Below are 17,728 nucleotides of genomic sequence, written 5' to 3'. Positions count from 1 at the left end.
TGTGTTTTGTTCTATTTTTTTCCCTTTAACCACTTCGCATCCAGACCTTGTTTTCCCCTTATGGACCAGAGCAATTTTGACGTTTTAGCTATGTCCCTATTTAATCAGCCATAACTTTATCCTCACTTACTACACCTAAATGATCTATGCATCATTTTATTCAGGACAAACTAGACCTTCATTAGAGGGTATTTTGTCCCTAGACCAAAAAAGTTTTCTATGCATGTAATGGGAAAAAGAGGGGAAAATGGAAAAATGCATTTTTTTCTCAGTTTTTATTAATTCCAGTTTAAAAATAAAAAGTACCACAGGAGATAAAACAATGTCACCAGTATTATGTCCCCCAGTATAGATAGCAAAATGTGTCCCGAGTATCAGCCCCCCCCCCCTCCCCGTATATGTCCCCAATATCAGTCAACCCCAGCATAGCCCGATATGTCCTCTGTGTTTGGCACCTCCAAGTATAGACAGATGTGTCCCCAGGATTGCTGCCACTCATTACAACCAAATGTGTCCCCAGGGATAGTGGTCCCCCATTATAGCCAGATCTGCCCCCAGTATAAAATTCTACACTCAAAACTGGTATCTGTGGCCCCTCTTATTTTATCCCCCCCCCCCCAGCTGCACATCTCACCCGGGGTCCACGCACCCCCATAATGGATAGCCAGATATCCCCCACCCCACCCAGGCAGCCCCCTCAGTGGCCAGATTTCTATAAAAAATGAGCAAGCAGCCTGACTCCCCTTATCTCGTTCCAGCGATGAGCCTGCAGCCCGAGCATCCGATCCCCGCTCTGCACGCAGCCCTGTGATGCTGAATAGCCGGGTCCCGGCTTGATGACATCATCAAACCGGGACCCGGGTAACCGGCATTACACAGTTGAGTTCAGAGCGGGGATCAGAGGCTCAGGCTGCAGGCTAATCGCTAGAACGAGGTAAGGTGAGAGGCGCTGCTTGCTGATCACCTTTTTAAGACGATCTGGTCCCCGAGGGGAGAGATTAGGGATCACCGCTGTTTGCTACAGTTCATCCGCGGGGAAGTCTCTAATTGGCTACAAGGGAACGTGTTCCCTTTCACCAATTAGTAAGGCAGCTGACAGTGCCGGGGGGTGCGCTCTGAAGCGCACCCGATCATGCACAGCAGGGTTGCAAGCAAGTCAGTATATCCACGTCATGGTGGCTTGGAGGGTGCCACATATGACGTAGATGTACTGTAGCAGTGGAAAAAGTGGTTAAAATGCATTAAAAAAACTATGATAAATAAGCAAAATTATCACACACGTAAAAAGCCTAATTTGTCCTGGAAAAACAAACAATATATAGACCATTTAGAGATCATATAGATGTGTTAAATAGTAAAAGTTATTGGTAAATGAATGTAAAAATTGCTCTTGTCCTGAAATGGTTAAAGAATATTGATTATCTGGTGCTCAGTTCCCTTTAAATAAAAATACAGCAAATGAGGTACTTTCTATATTTAGTGTCAAGGCAAATATTTTAATTTTGTACTTAAAACTAGAGTTATTTATTTTAGTAGTTGTAGCTAAAGCTGATTTTATTGTCTTTCTGTGTCTGTATGGCAGCTCTGAAGAATACTGGAAGATGTTACTTCCAGAGTGCTCTAAATCTCTCCCTCACAGTCTGGAGGCTTCAAACTCCATGGCTCCTAACATCATCAAATCCTTGACTACACTGTTATTTACAGGCTGTTCTGAGGAAACCGAGGACAGCATTAAGGGGTGGGGCATAGTTCAGGAAGAGATCTGCACACCCAATTTTCATTGGCCATTCACTAGCCAATGTTACCACCTCTATGTAGCATGAGGGCCAACAGATTGTGTAGACAAGTTCTCATACAACATGGAAGTGGAAAGTTGTCTAATCTAAATTGCAGTGTTTTCCCCAGAATGTTTTTCTAGCTGGGTGGCATGAAAAAGTAGCCGGGTGGGGTGCGAGGAGGGAACGCAGAGCTGGTGCAACTCTGCTTACTGCATAGGTGGAGGATACGGAGACGAGCAGATGACAGCCGGGTGCTCACAAAAATTAGCCAGGCAGAGCACCCGGGCAAGAGCCCGGGGACAACACTCAACTGGATGTGTGAACCAGGCTTTACTTGCAGGCTTCATATAGTACAGAGTTAAACTGAAATAACATTATGTATCCAGTGACTCACCCTCTGTTTCTTGGAGAAGGCCAGTTTCTCTTTTCTCCTCCCCTGCCGCCACCACCACCACCTCCACCTCCCCGGCCAGGTCTTGGCCCACTGGGATGCATGGGTCTGCGGTTTTGCCTCTCCATAACTGGCCTCTGGCTGGAGAAGCTCCTTTTCGACATGTCTTTCCTTTGTTCTCGGACACCTGTATTATTAGGTGGACCAATGACTCCATTCTGGACAGGCATTTCTCCCCTATCTTTTTTCTCTGTAAAGTCACTGCTCTCTGAAGCAGTCTCCCATTCTTCATTAGCCTGGTCGGAGTTAGCATTACATGGCTCTGGAGACTTATGCCCACGACGGAGCATAACGCGTTCTTCCTCAATCTGTGGTGGCCGGTGATGTTGTTCTTGTGCTACTAATTGTTGCGGGGGCGGCTGCTGCCCTCCACCATTTCCTGCTCGAGCAGCATTCTCCCGCTCTTGCTTCAGTCTACGGAAACGAGGCGGTTTGTCCTGCTGTTGAGCTCTCCCATGTCGCCTTCTCCTAGGTGGTGGTGGCCCGCGTTCCTCAAGGGGAGCTGGAGGATTCACCGCTACTATTACTTTTTCATTTTTCCTCTCTGGTTTGTGAGGTTGAGGTGGTGGCTGCACAGGAGGCATCTGAGGAGCTGACTGTTGCTGCTTCGGGTGTGGACTCCATGTCAGAGACATTGGTGCTGCACCTCCTCTACCTCTTCTTGAAGGTACACCTCTTGGTGTGAATGTGCGTGCCCTACCAGAGTCTCTACCCTTTTCCTGGTACCTTGGGTGGCTTGGAGGCAATGCCTCAGCATGCTGCTGAAGGGAGGGTCCACCCTTCCCAGGGTCCTTTTCAGAAGTGACTGGTTCTGTCTCGCTACCAGTTTCAGAACCACGCTGCCGCCTTCTTTTAGGAACTTCTTCATACTCTGACCCCTCGCTTCGTGTTTCACTGGCATTGCGCTCCCGTCCTCCAGGTCTGGGTGCAGACTTGTTCTCTGCATCCCCATCATCTCTGTAGAAAGGGCTGTCTCTTCTGTACCCACCCCGAAATTCACGACTTCTGCCTCTGCCACCCCGGCCTCTGCCATTGTAGGCCCCCCGAAATCCTCTTCCTCTGGAAAAATACTCTCCTCTACCACGGCCTCTGGATGATGGAATCATGGCAGGAGAGCCCCGGGCTGGCGCAGATACAGTGTCTTTTCTTCGCCTAGAAGGAGATCCCACTATCTGCTCAACTTCCTTGCTAGAAGTGTTTGCTTGTCTAGGTTTTTGTGGTTCTGAAGCTGCTGGAGGTAGCGGATTGACTTTAACATCTTGATGCTCTTTGGCCACAACCTCCTCCCGTCTCCCACTTTTCTTGATAGGACCTGCTCGTCGCTGAGCAGCAGCTTGGTTTGGGACAATGGAGCCACTATGCTCCTCCTGTCTTCGCTTCCCCCCTTCTCCAGGCCTAGGACCCCAACGCGTTTCAGTTTTAGACTCACGACGGGGAGGTGCTCTATGATACTCAGGCCTGCTATTATGTTTTTCAGGCTTTGGTTCCTCTTTAGGCATTTCCTTCCTCTCTTCCTTTATCCGTCCACTGCCAACTTCCACTTTGGAAGTGTTCTCTGGCTGTGAGGATGTAGCTGGAGGAGGACCAGCTGCTTCCCTCCGCAGTATAGTTGGTTCATCCTCAGTCCGGCGTGGCTGAGATGTGGGCACAGAAACTGGAGGAGGTTGAGAAGGAGCAGAATCTGGACGTCTCTGTTCAACTGGCTGAGCAGGAGGTGGTGGTGTTGGCTGAGAACTTGTGTTGTGCTGCTGATGCCAAGAGCGATGGTCTTCTCCAGGATAACGATGGCCAACATGTGGCTGTTGGGTTGGTGGCGCAACAGGAGCTTCCTGGTATGAAGTGAAGCCTCCCAAGTATGGCGCCTGTTGAGGAGCCACAGAACGAACTGACTGGGTGTCACTTCTGCAAAAAAAACAAAAAACAAAGAACCATGAAGACAAATCATATGCATGGAATGTTCTTTGCTCCCTATATTTTACCCTCACTGTCATAATAGAACATTAACATGTCTCTCCTGTCCCATCAACATGCAGTTTAGATCTGTGCATATCTCAAATGAGGCCCAAGACCCACCTCACATCCCTATCGTCCTCTTCAGGAGTCTGTCGCAAAGGAGATGCCATTGGTCGTGCTTCAGCAGCACTGTACATCTCACTGCCCCAAATGAGTTTAGAGTCCGCTGGTGGAGTCCCTCGGTCTCTCATCAGTGGGGTGTGCCGGTCATACCCATCAGACCCAGACCCTCCGCTGTCTGATCGCTCACGAGACACCAGACCTGGGTATAGAAATACAGACAAGAGCGTAAACACAAAAGTGGCACTTCGAACATGAAAGGTGTTTTCTCAAACAATGGTTCATATGAAAACTCAAAAAGTCAGCTTTTTAACTTTGTGATGTGAATGCTACTAATTCGATACATGCAGGAAAATTAAAATATTCAAAATACTGTGAGGGTGGCCTCAGCTGACAATTTAAAGAGGAACTGCAGTGAAAACAATAATATTGCTTATTTTTACAATATTTTAGAGTTTGCCCATTAAAAAAATCTTTCCACTCTCTGAGTGGTGACCTCTTTAGTTCTGCTAGGTGATCTGTACGTTACTGAGAGTTCTATGCACAGAGGGGCATACTGCTTACTTGGCAGATGGAAAAAGCCATTTCCCACAATGCAATGAGGTTTACAGTTAGGAAACTGTCAGGAACATGGTCATGACATCCCACTGTGGGAGGGGTTTTAGCACAATATCAGCCATACAGACCCTCCTGATTATCTATTTGAGTAGAGGTAAATGTTTCTCATGAGAAAGGAGATATCAGCTGATTGGAATGAACTTAAATCCTGGGTTAAATGTCCTCTTTAAATTGAGGATATTCTTCCATAAAATAGAGACAGTGACCGATTTACCAAACTGTGGTAATATTGCTATGCAATTTTACCAATACCAACACTGGTGGAGCAACATCTGTTATCCTAATAGCGCCACGTGCGTTGCTATGGTAACATGCGGCACTAATGGGCTGACGGGCCTTGCTTCCCCAGCACCAGTTCCGGTAAAATTGCCATGCACTGCCTGCTATTAAATATGCAAATTATCTCTTTATGCCCCTGTAAGCCCGGCTTGATACAGCGTAGATACAATATTAAGTATGCAACTGATATAGTTGCAATACCTAGATCTAGCATTTCAAAGAAAAATAAAACATAGGTGTGTAATGAAGGCGCCTGAAAAAAATATGCGCAGCGGATTGCCGCTAGTAGATCAGTAAATACAGTAAATTACAGATATTCTACTAAAATTCCAATAATAAAATAACGTAATCATTACTGATTTTACACTATGACCTAACCTAAGCCCACTCTTACACATAACCCTCCCTCTGCCTGTACCTAACCCCCCCCCCCCCCCTCCAGTGGTGCCTAACCTTTAAAGAGAAACCATAACCGAGAATTGAACTTCATCCCAATCAGTAGCTGACACCCCCCCTTTACATGAGAAATCTATTCCTTTTCTGAAAGGATCATCAGGGGGCGCTGTATGGCCGATTTTGTGGTGAAACCCCTCCCACAGTGTGATGTCAGCGCCTCACAACTCTGAGGTCCTGACATCACACTGCGGGAGCCTTGATGCATTGTGGGAAATAACAGCTGTTTCTAACTGCCAAAAATGCAAGCCGTATCTCCTTCCAGTGACATCACCTGCCAGTAGTAAAAATGTCACCATGTGATAAATGTCAGAATGTAAATCGGGCAGAGGAAAGATTTTTACAACGGGCAAACACTGACTAAATCATTTATACATAATTATTGTAAAAATTAAGCACTTTTTTTTACATTATTTTTATTGGAGTTTCTTACCCCCGGTGGTGATTACCCCTTATCTAACCCCACCCCCCCCTCCAATGCCCGCTATGTAAAGCTGCAGTTTGCATTATCGAACAACTCCGGGCACCCAAATTTCCATTCAATGCTGCTGATCATGGCTTTTATAATTCTTTTCAAGGTGCCTGGCAAAGCCCTTTTTACTGGCTTTGTAATATACACCCAATCTTTACATTCCTAAAATATAGATTCATGGCTCAGTAACTAATCATTAATGATGCATCCTTTACTGTAATCAACTCACTTTCATACCTTTCAGACCGTAATGCGTTGCACAATGCCAAACCTTTTCACTCAGACCATACTGCGCTAAAATGGGCGGACCTTCTAATACAGACCGTAATGCGTTGCACAATGCCAAACCTTTTCACTCAGACCATACTGCACTAAAATGGGCGAACCTTCTAATACAGACCGTAATGCGTTGCACAATGCCAAACCTTTTCACTCAGACCATACTGCGCTAAAATGGGCGACCCTTCTAATACAGACCGTAATGCGTTGCACAATGCCAAACCTTTTCACTCAGACCATACTGCACTAAAATGGGCGACCCTTCTAATACAGACCGTAATGCGTTGCACAATGCCAAACCTTTTCACTCAGACCATACTGCACTAAAATGGGCGAACCTTCTAATACAGACCGTAATGCGTTGCACAATGCCAAACCTTTTCACTCAGACCATACTGCGCTAAAATGGGCGACCCTTCTAATACAGACCGTAATGCGTTGCACAATGCCAAACCTTTTCACTCAGACCATATTGCACTAAAATTACTAAACTCAAATGGGCGGACCTTCTAATACAGACCGTAATGCGTTGCATTGATGGAGTAGTCTAATGCAGACCATAATGCACTGCAGCTCAGATACACTTATCCCATTATTTTCTGCAATCGCTATGCTTGTTTTTCAGCCTTGATTGGCCACGCCTCCTGATGTAGGCCTTATTGAATTGCAGTTCAGATGTTCACGGCTGAACCATTGTTCTCATGTTTGCTACAAGTTGTTTTTTGACCTTGAACAGGAGCCTGCTCACATATGAGAAACGTTAACAAGCTTTAGACATCTGTTTGTCGGCTTGTAGTTATAAGAAAATTTAAAGGACAACTATAACGAGCAGGATATGGAGGCTGCCATATTTATTTCCCTTTGAGCAATACCAGTTGCCTGGCTATCCTGCCGATCCTCTTCCTCTAATACTTTTAGCCATAGCCCCTGAACAAGCATGCAGCAGATCAGGTGTGTGACATTATTGTCAGATCTGACAAGATTAGCTGCATGCTTGTTTCTGTTGAACTTACCTGGGGCGTCTAACGGTCCCCCGTGCAGCCACTCACCGACGCTCTGTCCCCGCCTCCGGTTTACTTCTGGAATTTCCGACTTTAAAGTCCGAAAATAACTGAGCTTGCACGGCCGTGTCCTCGCTCCCGCTGATGTCACCAGGAGCAACTGCACTGGGCCTGCACAATACACTCCTGGTGCTGTCAGCGGGAGTGAGGGCGCGGCCACGCAGGCACAGTGGTTTTCCAACATTAAAGTCGGAAATTCCGGAAGTGAACCAGAGGCGGGGCCGGAGCATCGGTGAGTGGCTGCACGGGCACAGGATGTCTGCGGGGGACCGTTAGATGCCCCGGGTAAGTCCAACTCTTTTTCTCCCTACAATATTCCTTTAAATTGAACCTGAAGGGGACAAAAGTGCCCCTGAGGGTACTTTAATCAGGGAGGGGAAGGCTTCCCCTATTCTCCTTAGCAGAGACGGACCAGCGCTGGGACCCCTGAAAGTCCGCTTGTCAGCAGAGCATGCATGCGCACTAGAGGCTTTCCGCTCAGGCTGTGGTGGAAATAGCCGAACCCAATTGGGTCTACTGCTCTACTGCGCAGGTGCAAACCACCTGCACATGGGCAGCAGAGCGACCATGGCCATTTCTGCTGGAGCCCAAGCGGAAATCCATCAGTGCGCCTGCACAGGCAGGCTACTATTGTTTTTTATGGGCTGCCAGCGATGGACTGTGCCGACTGAGGACAGAGGAAGCCTCATTAGGAACTAGCGTCTTCCGCTTCCCGAGGTAAGTACAGGACATGACTCAACTTACAAATTCAACTAACAATCTACAGGAAAAGAACCTATTTGTAAGTAACCTGCAGTCACATTCATTGCTTACCTGTAGGGTGAACGCCTGCAGTAGGAGGGTAATAATCCATGGGTCTTCCCTGCATGATGCGTGGATCGATGAAAGGAGGCATCATCACCCATCGAGGGTCATAGCTGACGTGAGGTGGTGGCAGGGGGCCCGGAGGTTGTTGGGTGGCCACAGGAGTGGTCCTGCCCATGGACCCTCCTCCATAGAGTGTTTTTTGTGGCTGCTGGCCTGCAGAAGCAGACAGAGCTTGCGATGAGGGCGGCCCCACAGGGGAGGGCGGAGTCGGCACTCTGTTCTGTTGCCACTGCTTCATCAGCTGCTCCTGTTACAAAAAAACAAGAACAAAAAAAATTATACATCACACAAAACTAACTTATGATAATCCTAAACCCTTAATTGCTTTGTCAAACCGATACTGCATATTTCTTTATACGGACTGCATGCAGAACAATAAAACCATCCTGTATAAGGATCTGCAGATATAGATTATGAATGCATTTTGCAGGAACAGATCTTTTGCAGATACTGATCTGTTGAATGTGTGCAGCATCTTTGCGTGCAGCATCTTTGCGTGCAGCATCTTTGCGTGCAGCATCTTGCAAAGATTTCTGTCTGATGGGGAGTTCAGCTCCATAGAATAGACTGTGTAGGTATGGCTCTCATAGTACATGGAAGGGGGTAAAATTGGTCTGTGATCTTGCCTTTTCCAAAGGCTTATCTCAAGTGTGTATGTAGCCTAAGACTAAAAGCTTCATACACACGACAGACAAGAGGAGATGAAAATAAATGGCTGTCAAATTGTTTGATGAAAAACAGCCCAACGAAAAATAAAATTAATAATTTACACCTAGGAGAGAACTCAGTCAACGACAAATAATGACGTACAGAGCTGACCACCATGGCTAAAAACAATGAACACCTTGTATGTGCTGCAAAGAGGGGACAGCTTTACACAAGTACAGATGTAAGAAGAGATCATATCTCATCCTTCTCATTACCTGCTGCTGACGCTGGAAGCGAGGCGGCAGACTCTTCTGAAACTTATTGTATCCTCCCTGGGAAGGTCCGGTTGCCGGCGGGCGGTTTACGGTTGGTACCGGCTCTGGTTTAGGCTCTGGCCGAGGAGGTGGGCTAGGCTCACCCTTCACCTGGGGGATTTCAGCTTGTGGTTGCGCTACCATAGGGGGCGGAGGAGGCTCAGGAGCTGCTACTGGCTCTACCACTGTATGAAGAGAGAAAAAAAAAAGTGCTAAGGATATCGTAACCAGGAACTGCAGTGAAAATAATGTAATGAAAAAAGCTTATTTTTACAATAATTATTTATAAATCATTTAGTCAGTGTTTGGCCATTGTGAAATCTTTTCTATCTCTGATTTACATTCTGACATTTATCCCATGGCGACATCTTTACTGCTAGCAGGTGAGGTCTGTGAAAGGAGATGCTGCTTGCTTCTTTGGCAGTTGAAAACCGCTGTAAACAACTGTTATTTTCCACAATGCAACAAGGCTACCACAGTGTGGTGTCAGAACCTAGGTACTGACATCACACTGTGGGAGGGGTTTCCACACAATATCAACCATACAACCCCCCCCCCCCCCCCCCCCCACATTGATCTATTTGAGAAAAGGAAAATATTTCTCATTGGAAAGGGGGTATTGGCTACTGATTGGGATGAAGTTCAGTTCTTGGTTACAGTTCCTCTTTAACCTCCTAACGTTCACCTAACGCCAACAAGGCGGCTCCCCCAGGACTGCCTAACGCCAAATGGCGTCAAGTCCTGGGGGCGGAGATTGCAGGGGATCGCCCGCTTGAATGATGGAACATTGCTCAGTCATCAGTCACCCAGCTGCGATCGCTGCTAGGAGACTGTTAGAAGGTGAAACTGCCGTCTATTTACACTGTACAGCGATGCGATCTATGGCAGCATTGTACTTGGGACAGTAGTGACGCTCGGCTGTCCCCCTGGGAGACTCAGAGTGATACTCTCTGATAGGCTGATGTCTATGAGAGCCAATTGCTGTGATTGGCTGCCAGGGGGATGGAAAATAAATAAAAAAAATAGACAAATTTATTTAAAAAACTATAACAACGACAACATATGTAGAAAGCTCTGTTGGTGGTGGGGGGGGGTCACTTGTGTGCTGTGCTAATATGTAGTGCTCTGCAGCAAGCCATTAAAGCTGCAGAGAACCGTTTTGTAATCTATGTGATGTGTGTACATACCCTAAAGCCTGGGACACGTTTTAATTAAATTCTGATTGGCCAATCGCTGACCAACGTTACTATCTCCATTTAGTAGGAGGGTCAACAAACATTCAATACGTGCAGATTGTGTAGGTAAACCCTCACACTACATGGAGGTGGTAAAATTGTTTAGTCACTGGCCAATCAAAATTGAAAGTGTGTACCAGGCTTAACCCCCTTGGCGGTACAATAAATCCGCCAGGGGGCAGCGCAGCACCTTTTTTTTTTTTTTTTTTAAACCATGTAGCTAGCCTAGCGCTAGCTACATGCTTCCCCCCTCCCTTCGCTATCCCTCCCACCCCTCCGATCGCCGCCGGCGCTTTAACCCTGCAGGGAATCCCGTTCTGAACGGGATTCCCTGTATGGGCTTCCCCGTCGCCATGGCGACGATCGCGATGACGTCACGGACGTCAGCGGGTGTCCCGATCCACCCCTCAGCGCTGCCTGGCGGGGGGGGGGGGGGGTGCGGCGGACATCGGCGGCGATCGTTATGCACACGCAGCTAGAAAAGTGCACGGGGTTACCGCTATGGAGGTTAAAGCTCTGTGCCAACACTAGATCACTGTTACCCAAAACAATCATCTGAGATTGTGTCAGATGACAGTTTAGGTGCAGTTATTCTACAGACAGTGCTCAGCTTGACCTCCAGTTCTGTTCCATGGAGAAGTGAGAGGGAAAGCTGCCTGCTACAAAACAATAGCAATCCAACCAAGGATGATACAACATAGACTGTTTACATTCCAACATTGCTGCCTTTTGTGTAAGTATTTAGCCAAATGGGGATCGACGCAGAATGAATCTACGTCCAGCAGGTGGTGCTGCCTCCCTGACCGGACGTAGATTCACTGTCGTCATTAACGAAGCGTCCCGCCGTGATCGTGCGCACCCGAGAGGGGAGATTAGGCTCCTGGTCAGTTCGAATGGCGGCGGATCGTCGTTATCACTTCTACAGCAGCGGAGGGGGAGGGGAAGAAGAGGATCCACTCACCTTACTAACGTTCCCCCGATGATCGTCATTCCCCTCCACTCTGGCCTGCATTCCTGCTCGCTCTGATGTAAGTGTCGGGTCCCGGCTTGATGATGTCATCAAGCCGCGACCCGGAACTTAACGTCAGTGCGAGCGGGGATACCAGCCAGAGCGGAGGGGGCTACAGCTGCTCATCACTGGAGCCTGGGAGGTGAGTAAAGGCTGCTGGCGACAGGGGGTACACCTGGCTACAAGGGGGGCACCAATGGCTAGCTATCTATACTGGGGATCCCGCTGCCTGACCCCCCAAATGCCCCCCTCCCCTTCCGCATGTAAAATGGACTGGTCCTTAAAGAGGAACTCCAGTGAAAATAGTGTAATAAAAAAATGTGCTTCATTTTTACAATAATTATGTATAAAATGATTTAGTCAGTGTTTGCCCATTGTAAAATCTTTCCTCTCCCCGATTTACATTCTGACATTTATTACATGGTGACATTTTTACTGTGGGCAGGTTATGTAGCTGCTCCTAGCTGTTTTGGCTGTTGGAGACAGCTGTAAACAGCTAATTCCTGTCTGTGAACATTGTTACATTGTGGCAAACTCAAAAGTACCGCAGTCCTCAGAGCTTCTTGTGGGAGGGGTTTCACCACAATTTCAGTCATACAGCGCCCCCTGATGGTCTGTTTGTGAAAAGCAATAGATTTCTCATGTAAAAGGGGGTATCATCTACTGATTGGGATAAAGTTAAATTCTTGGTTGGAGTTTCTCTTTAAAGGGGGTTAGGCAGCCGGTCCCCTAAGGGTTAACTGTGCTCTCCTAGGAAATTAAGTAAATAAACTGACTTCAGTTCCAAAGGATCATGACTGTAAGATAAGACTTTGGGCACTGCTTTACGGACCAATTACAAAAGACTGCTGTCCTCCCTTGCTGTACAAAACTCAGAACCATTTACTGGCATTACCTGGATGAAACTTACCAGGGGGCGTTTGCACTGGGGGCTCTGGAGTTTCATTGGCTCCGCCCCTGCCTGCCACCTCTGCCTCTTCTGCTGCGGGCCGGCGTTTCATATCCAGCCGCTTGAGTTTCTCCGCGCAGGCCGCCCTCCTCTCTTCCTCCATCCTGCGCTCCTCCTCTTCTCGTCTCCTCCGTGCACGTTCCACCGCTTGGGAGATCTCAGAGGAGGACTGCTTTCTGCGCTGACGCCATGCCTCATCCTCATCCTCTTGAGGAGCAGCCACCATCGGTGCTGCTGGCTTTTCCTGAAAAGAAAAATAGAATTTAATAAGAAATGGATGTTACAGAAAAATGGTAAGACATAAGCTTAATGTAAGCATTTTGTAGAAGCAAAGCGAAGGATAGCATATAATAATATTAGAAGGGAGCGCTACACAACGTACACCACAGTCCTCTACAGGCCAGAGTAAACAGCCCACCTGATATGACTTCTCAAATCCAGCAAGAGGTCCTAGACAGGGGACAGCCACCACCATACTCAATGTCTGCGAACGCACCTAACCATGAGACCTCCAATACGGTCTATTAGCTCTTTGAGTTGGAATATACCAGTTACATTCGCAACTTTTGTTTTGCCACGGCAGTAAAACTTTCTTCCCCTCCTCTCTGGATTCAGATTGTCAATCGGGTGTGACCACATGACAACCAAAGTAGGAAGAGCAGACTACAGTCCCCAAAATCCAACACAACTACCTGTAGCCACCTAAAAACAAAAAGTTGCATACTCTTTAGAAGAGGGAAGGCTCTGTATCGTTTAGAGCCTACCCAATCCTCTGTGTGCCCCCCTCGTTACACTGCTGAGCCCCATTGCAGTGATCAGACTATGTAGTAGAAGCCTTTGGGTCTCCTCTGAAGGCTTTGGAAGTACTCTGGTCTCCCAGTAGTCCCAAAGGCATGCGGCTCCATACTGTGTAAGCGTGATGGCGGACTCATGTATGTGCAGTACAGAGCCGCTTGTCTTTGGAAGTACTCAGAGAACAGAACAGAGAGTGGTGGCCATTTACGTATTAGGCTGCTTTGGAGGGAAAACAGCAACATTTTAGCATGTGGATAGGCATTCAGGTTATTAAAAGCACGAAGGAGGGGGCGTGGCTAAGATGGCCGGCTGAACGGTCGCTTTTTTACAGAGCTCCGCTGCCCAGCATCTCCCTTGTGGATAATTCACGGGCTCCGGAGCAGTCTTCTCTGGACATTATCACTCCTAATACTCCCGACAGTAGCAGAGACCAAACTGGAGCCGTGTTGTACGCCTCTCGGGGAGGCAACTCAGCCAGACAACCTTCCATCGGTATCCACGTGGGACTCCTGGGCCGGCCCGGAGAGAACACCTAAAAACCTGAACCGCTTCTCCCCATACCCCGACATGCCGGCGAAAACAAATAAAGGCAATAGGGAGAAGGAAGACAGCGGGGACTTTCTGGACCAACCTGTCTCAACGCCGCTGCAGCAGAAACCAGCACACCGTGGAAAACAGCACAAAGATGGCGGCAGCCAGGAGGAACATGCAGAGGAGGGAGCGGGCCCACCATCATCCGCTGAACTTCTGGAGGCAATCCGCACCTGCCAAACTACCCTCACGGTCAAAATTGACCACCTAGATGTCAGCCTCGGCCTACTTAGAGATGACATGGGGAAGCTGAGGGACAGAACAAAGGAGGTGGAACGCCGCACATCTGACCTTGAGGATACAGTCCAGACCCATAGAGTGGCGATCCCCGGTATGCAACTTCGCCTCACTCACCTAGAGGAGAAATCGGTGGATGCGGAGAACCGCAACCGCCGGAATAACCTTCGCATCCTAGGACTGCCAGAGGGAATCGAGGGAAGCAACACAGCCACTTTCATGGAGGACCTTTTCCGAGAGCTGCTTCCAGGGGATACATTCTCCAACCACTTCGTGGTAGAGCGTGCTCATCGTGTGCCAGCACGAAAGGGACCCCCGGGTTCACTTCCCCGTCCTATCATACTAAAGCTGCTTAACTTCAAAGATCGCGACGCCATACTAACAGCAGCAAGAAAGGCAGGAGAACTTCGCTATAACAATGCCAAGGTAATGATCTTCCCGGACTACACTATAGAGACCCAGCGTCAGAGGCAATCGTTCCAGAATGCTAAAAACAAGCTTAAAGAAAAGGGCATTACCTACTCCATGCAATTCCCTGCTAAGCTCCGGGTTGAAGACGGAGAAACCGTTCAATTTTTTGATAAACCTGCAGATGTCTTTAAATGGCTGGATACTCTGCCGGCCAAATGAGTAAGTACTTTTTACTGCTGTCTATGGCCTTTATCCGAGGCACTTGTGTTATCATCGGGGGATATATGTGCCTACATACTAATGGGGACAGAACAGAGACGCCTTTGGTGTTTTACTGGCAACATTGGGTGCAGAGCGGGTACAGAGGCTACATGATTAGATCAGCTTAAAGATGGCGATGGGCCTCCACGGGTGGGCGGGTATTCTTCATACTGTTTGTTCTTGCTGAACTCCCTTCCCGCTCTTGTGCTCCCGCCTTTGGATATGTGCCAACTCTACACTAGTGCGCTGCTATCCTGTACTAGCCTGCACCCCCCGGATCGTCTGAACTTCCACTGTCCATAGACTGTTAATCCTGCGCCCCGCTGGAACTCTAGCCACAGAAACTGTACACTGTTACTTTAGGCACTTGCCTCATTTATGGAATGTGATTTAGCAATACAAACCTATATGTGGTGTTGGGGTGTCACAGGGGGGACTCGCGACCTATCGATAGTAATACGTTGCAGATCTATGCCTTTGCCTCTAGGTGAAATGTGATTCAATGCGTGTGCCTGCGGGTGAAGCCTCAGGATACCAGTACACTTACTTTAACAGAATATTTGATTATGCATATACTGTATCGTAGCTTACAATGCAGGGTCATGCTTGATGTCATTACTAGAGTGTGAGTAGATTATTCTTGAGCTGCTCTGTGTCTGCCCGAGGGATACTGGGGGGGCTACCCTTTCAGATGTTATCTCTACTAGTTATCCAACTGCTCAATAATAAGCTCCCAGACTTGATGCCTCCCTGTATAGATTGCACTGATCCTACCACCACTAGGTGGCAATAAAACACCAGATAATTACCCTGAGGCCTGGGCGGACACCGGGCGGCTCTGAAATGGCAACTGACATGCTGGAAACTCTCTTGCTCCTTAACGTAATCATACTGTTTTATGTTAAAACTTGCAAAAACGACAATATTACCCCTATGGTGGAATGCTTCATTATGTCCCTACCTGCACCTAAATCACCCCTCTCTGAACTATAAAACAACAAATGCATCCTTCTGGTGATACTTGGCTTTACATGTCAGCAGACATATGTAATGCTATTACTATATATTCCAATTTAAATGGGAAACTTGCAATGCAGTTAGAACTTTACATAAATGGCATCTAACATACAGGCTCCCGGTGACATAGCTTCTATGGTATAAGGGATTAATATGGCTAGTAGACACTAATAGTTCACCCCCCCCCCCCCCCACACACACATACATATACACTTTTGAGTATTGTTTAACATACAATTTCTTATCTTAGTGACCTCAGGAATGAATAACGCTCTCTGCTTCTCTGCTTTATAAAGGCTTATCTCATGTGTGCGGGAGAGAACCTTAAACTACATAAACAGTTAAATGTTTCTACAGATTCTTGTCTCCCCTTCCCTGGTTTTCCTAAATATCATTATTTTTCGGTTTACCTCCTTAACTCAAGATTTGTCCTCCCAGTATAGACTGGGTGTTGCTGGGCAGTGGACCTCTAGCCGTCCACCTACCACCCCTTCTTTTACATAGGTGTGTACCTAAATACACACCAGTAGGGTTAGTTAGTAGTCCTCCTCTTAGCGGACAGCTAGGAGTGGACGGGGGTTTAGGGAATAAGCTATTTTACCTGTTGGTAGACTTAGCAGGGTGGGTGTTGAGGGAAAAGGGTGTTTTGGTAAGTTACGACCTCTAACTATCTTCAAAATATCAATGATTATCTGTACCTCTATGTCATTCTTCCTATTTTCTTTCTCTACTTCTGCCCTCTCTTGGGTGCAAGATTTTACGAAATGTGATATACATATAGAGATTTTATTATATTTGACGATATGGCCACTGCAAAACCAATAGATATGTTGTCCAGCCTGACCTGCGTCTCATGGAATGTCAGAGGTCTCAACTCTAAATTTAAAAGAGCCCTAGTCTTTAATTTTCTTAAGAAATACCATCCTCACATCTGTATATTACAGGAGACCCACTTAATTGGTAGTACCATAATGGCTTTGAAAAAGCCATGGGTGGGGCGCTATTTTCATTCTACATATTCTACCCACTCCAGGGGGGTCAGCATTCTTTTTCACAAATCCCTGCACATGGAGATACAACAGGTCAGGCTGGACACGTTTGGCAGATACGTAATAATACAAACATCCATTTTTGGAATTCCTTTTATTATTATTGGCCTATACCTGCCACCCACGAGTAACGCTGAGCTCCTCAATGATATTATCACTATTGTTACCCAAATGCCGCCTGTTAAGGTTATATGGGCTGGAGACTTCAATGTTGCTCCGAACCCAACCATTGATAGACTGGTCCCTACAGGACCAGAGAGGTTTAATCTGGCCACATGGGCAGAGACACACTCTCTTATAGATGTCTGGAGGTGGAAGTACCAGAATGAAAATAGGTATACTTGTCTGTCTACTACCCATAAGACCCTATCGCGGATAGACCTCATTTACACAACAGATGACATTCTACCACTAGTTCTAAAGGTGGACATTCTTCCGAGTGGCATTTCGGACCATGCCCCTGTGCTGCTTACGCTGAACTTGGAGGGTGTTTTGAGGTCCAGGTCTTGGCGCCTGTCCAGGTTCTGGATTTCGGAGCCTCTGGTGGACGCAGCCGTTACCAGAGCGATACATAACTATTGGAAAGATAATGAGGGATCGACCTCTCTAGATGTGGTCTGGGATGCGAACAAAGCATGCATAAGGGGATATTATATTACTGAAATAACAAATGCTAGGAAACAAACTAATATTCTCCTGGACACGGCTGAGGAAGAAGCTATGCAAGCCGAAAAGGAATACATACAAACTAAGTCCACCGAAACCTATAAAAAATGGCAATCAGCTTTAAATAGGGTAGAACTTCTGAGAGTAGATGGTTGCAAAAGAATGACCCTAGCTAAATCTCAGCATGTCTTTGCTAAAGGAGATAAAAACGATAA

The 17,728-nt window shown here is 47.2% G+C and overlaps 1 protein-coding gene across 4 annotated transcripts in view; it reads right to left on the bottom strand.

Moving 5' to 3' along the window:
* The window catches only part of PRRC2A (proline rich coiled-coil 2A), a 120,007-nt gene that overhangs the window by 32,556 nt on the left and 69,723 nt on the right, over positions 1-17,728 (bottom strand). For all 4 annotated transcript variants that reach the window (XM_068250360.1, XM_068250362.1, XM_068250361.1 and 1 more), the window contains exons 12-16: positions 12,448-12,730; positions 9,255-9,478; positions 8,278-8,578; positions 4,303-4,504; positions 2,173-4,131 (exon numbers count right to left, since the gene is read on the bottom strand). In XM_068250360.1, the coding sequence (XP_068106461.1) occupies positions 2,173-4,131; positions 4,303-4,504; positions 8,278-8,578; positions 9,255-9,478; positions 12,448-12,730 (2,969 nt within the window). The remainder of the gene's footprint in view (positions 1-2,172; positions 4,132-4,302; positions 4,505-8,277; positions 8,579-9,254; positions 9,479-12,447; positions 12,731-17,728) is intronic.

This window comes from Hyperolius riggenbachi, chromosome 8 (genome assembly GCF_040937935.1).
Source record: "Hyperolius riggenbachi isolate aHypRig1 chromosome 8, aHypRig1.pri, whole genome shotgun sequence".
NCBI classification, from domain to species: domain Eukaryota; kingdom Metazoa; phylum Chordata; class Amphibia; order Anura; family Hyperoliidae; genus Hyperolius; species Hyperolius riggenbachi.
This window is presented reverse-complemented; position numbering and strand designations above follow the sequence as displayed.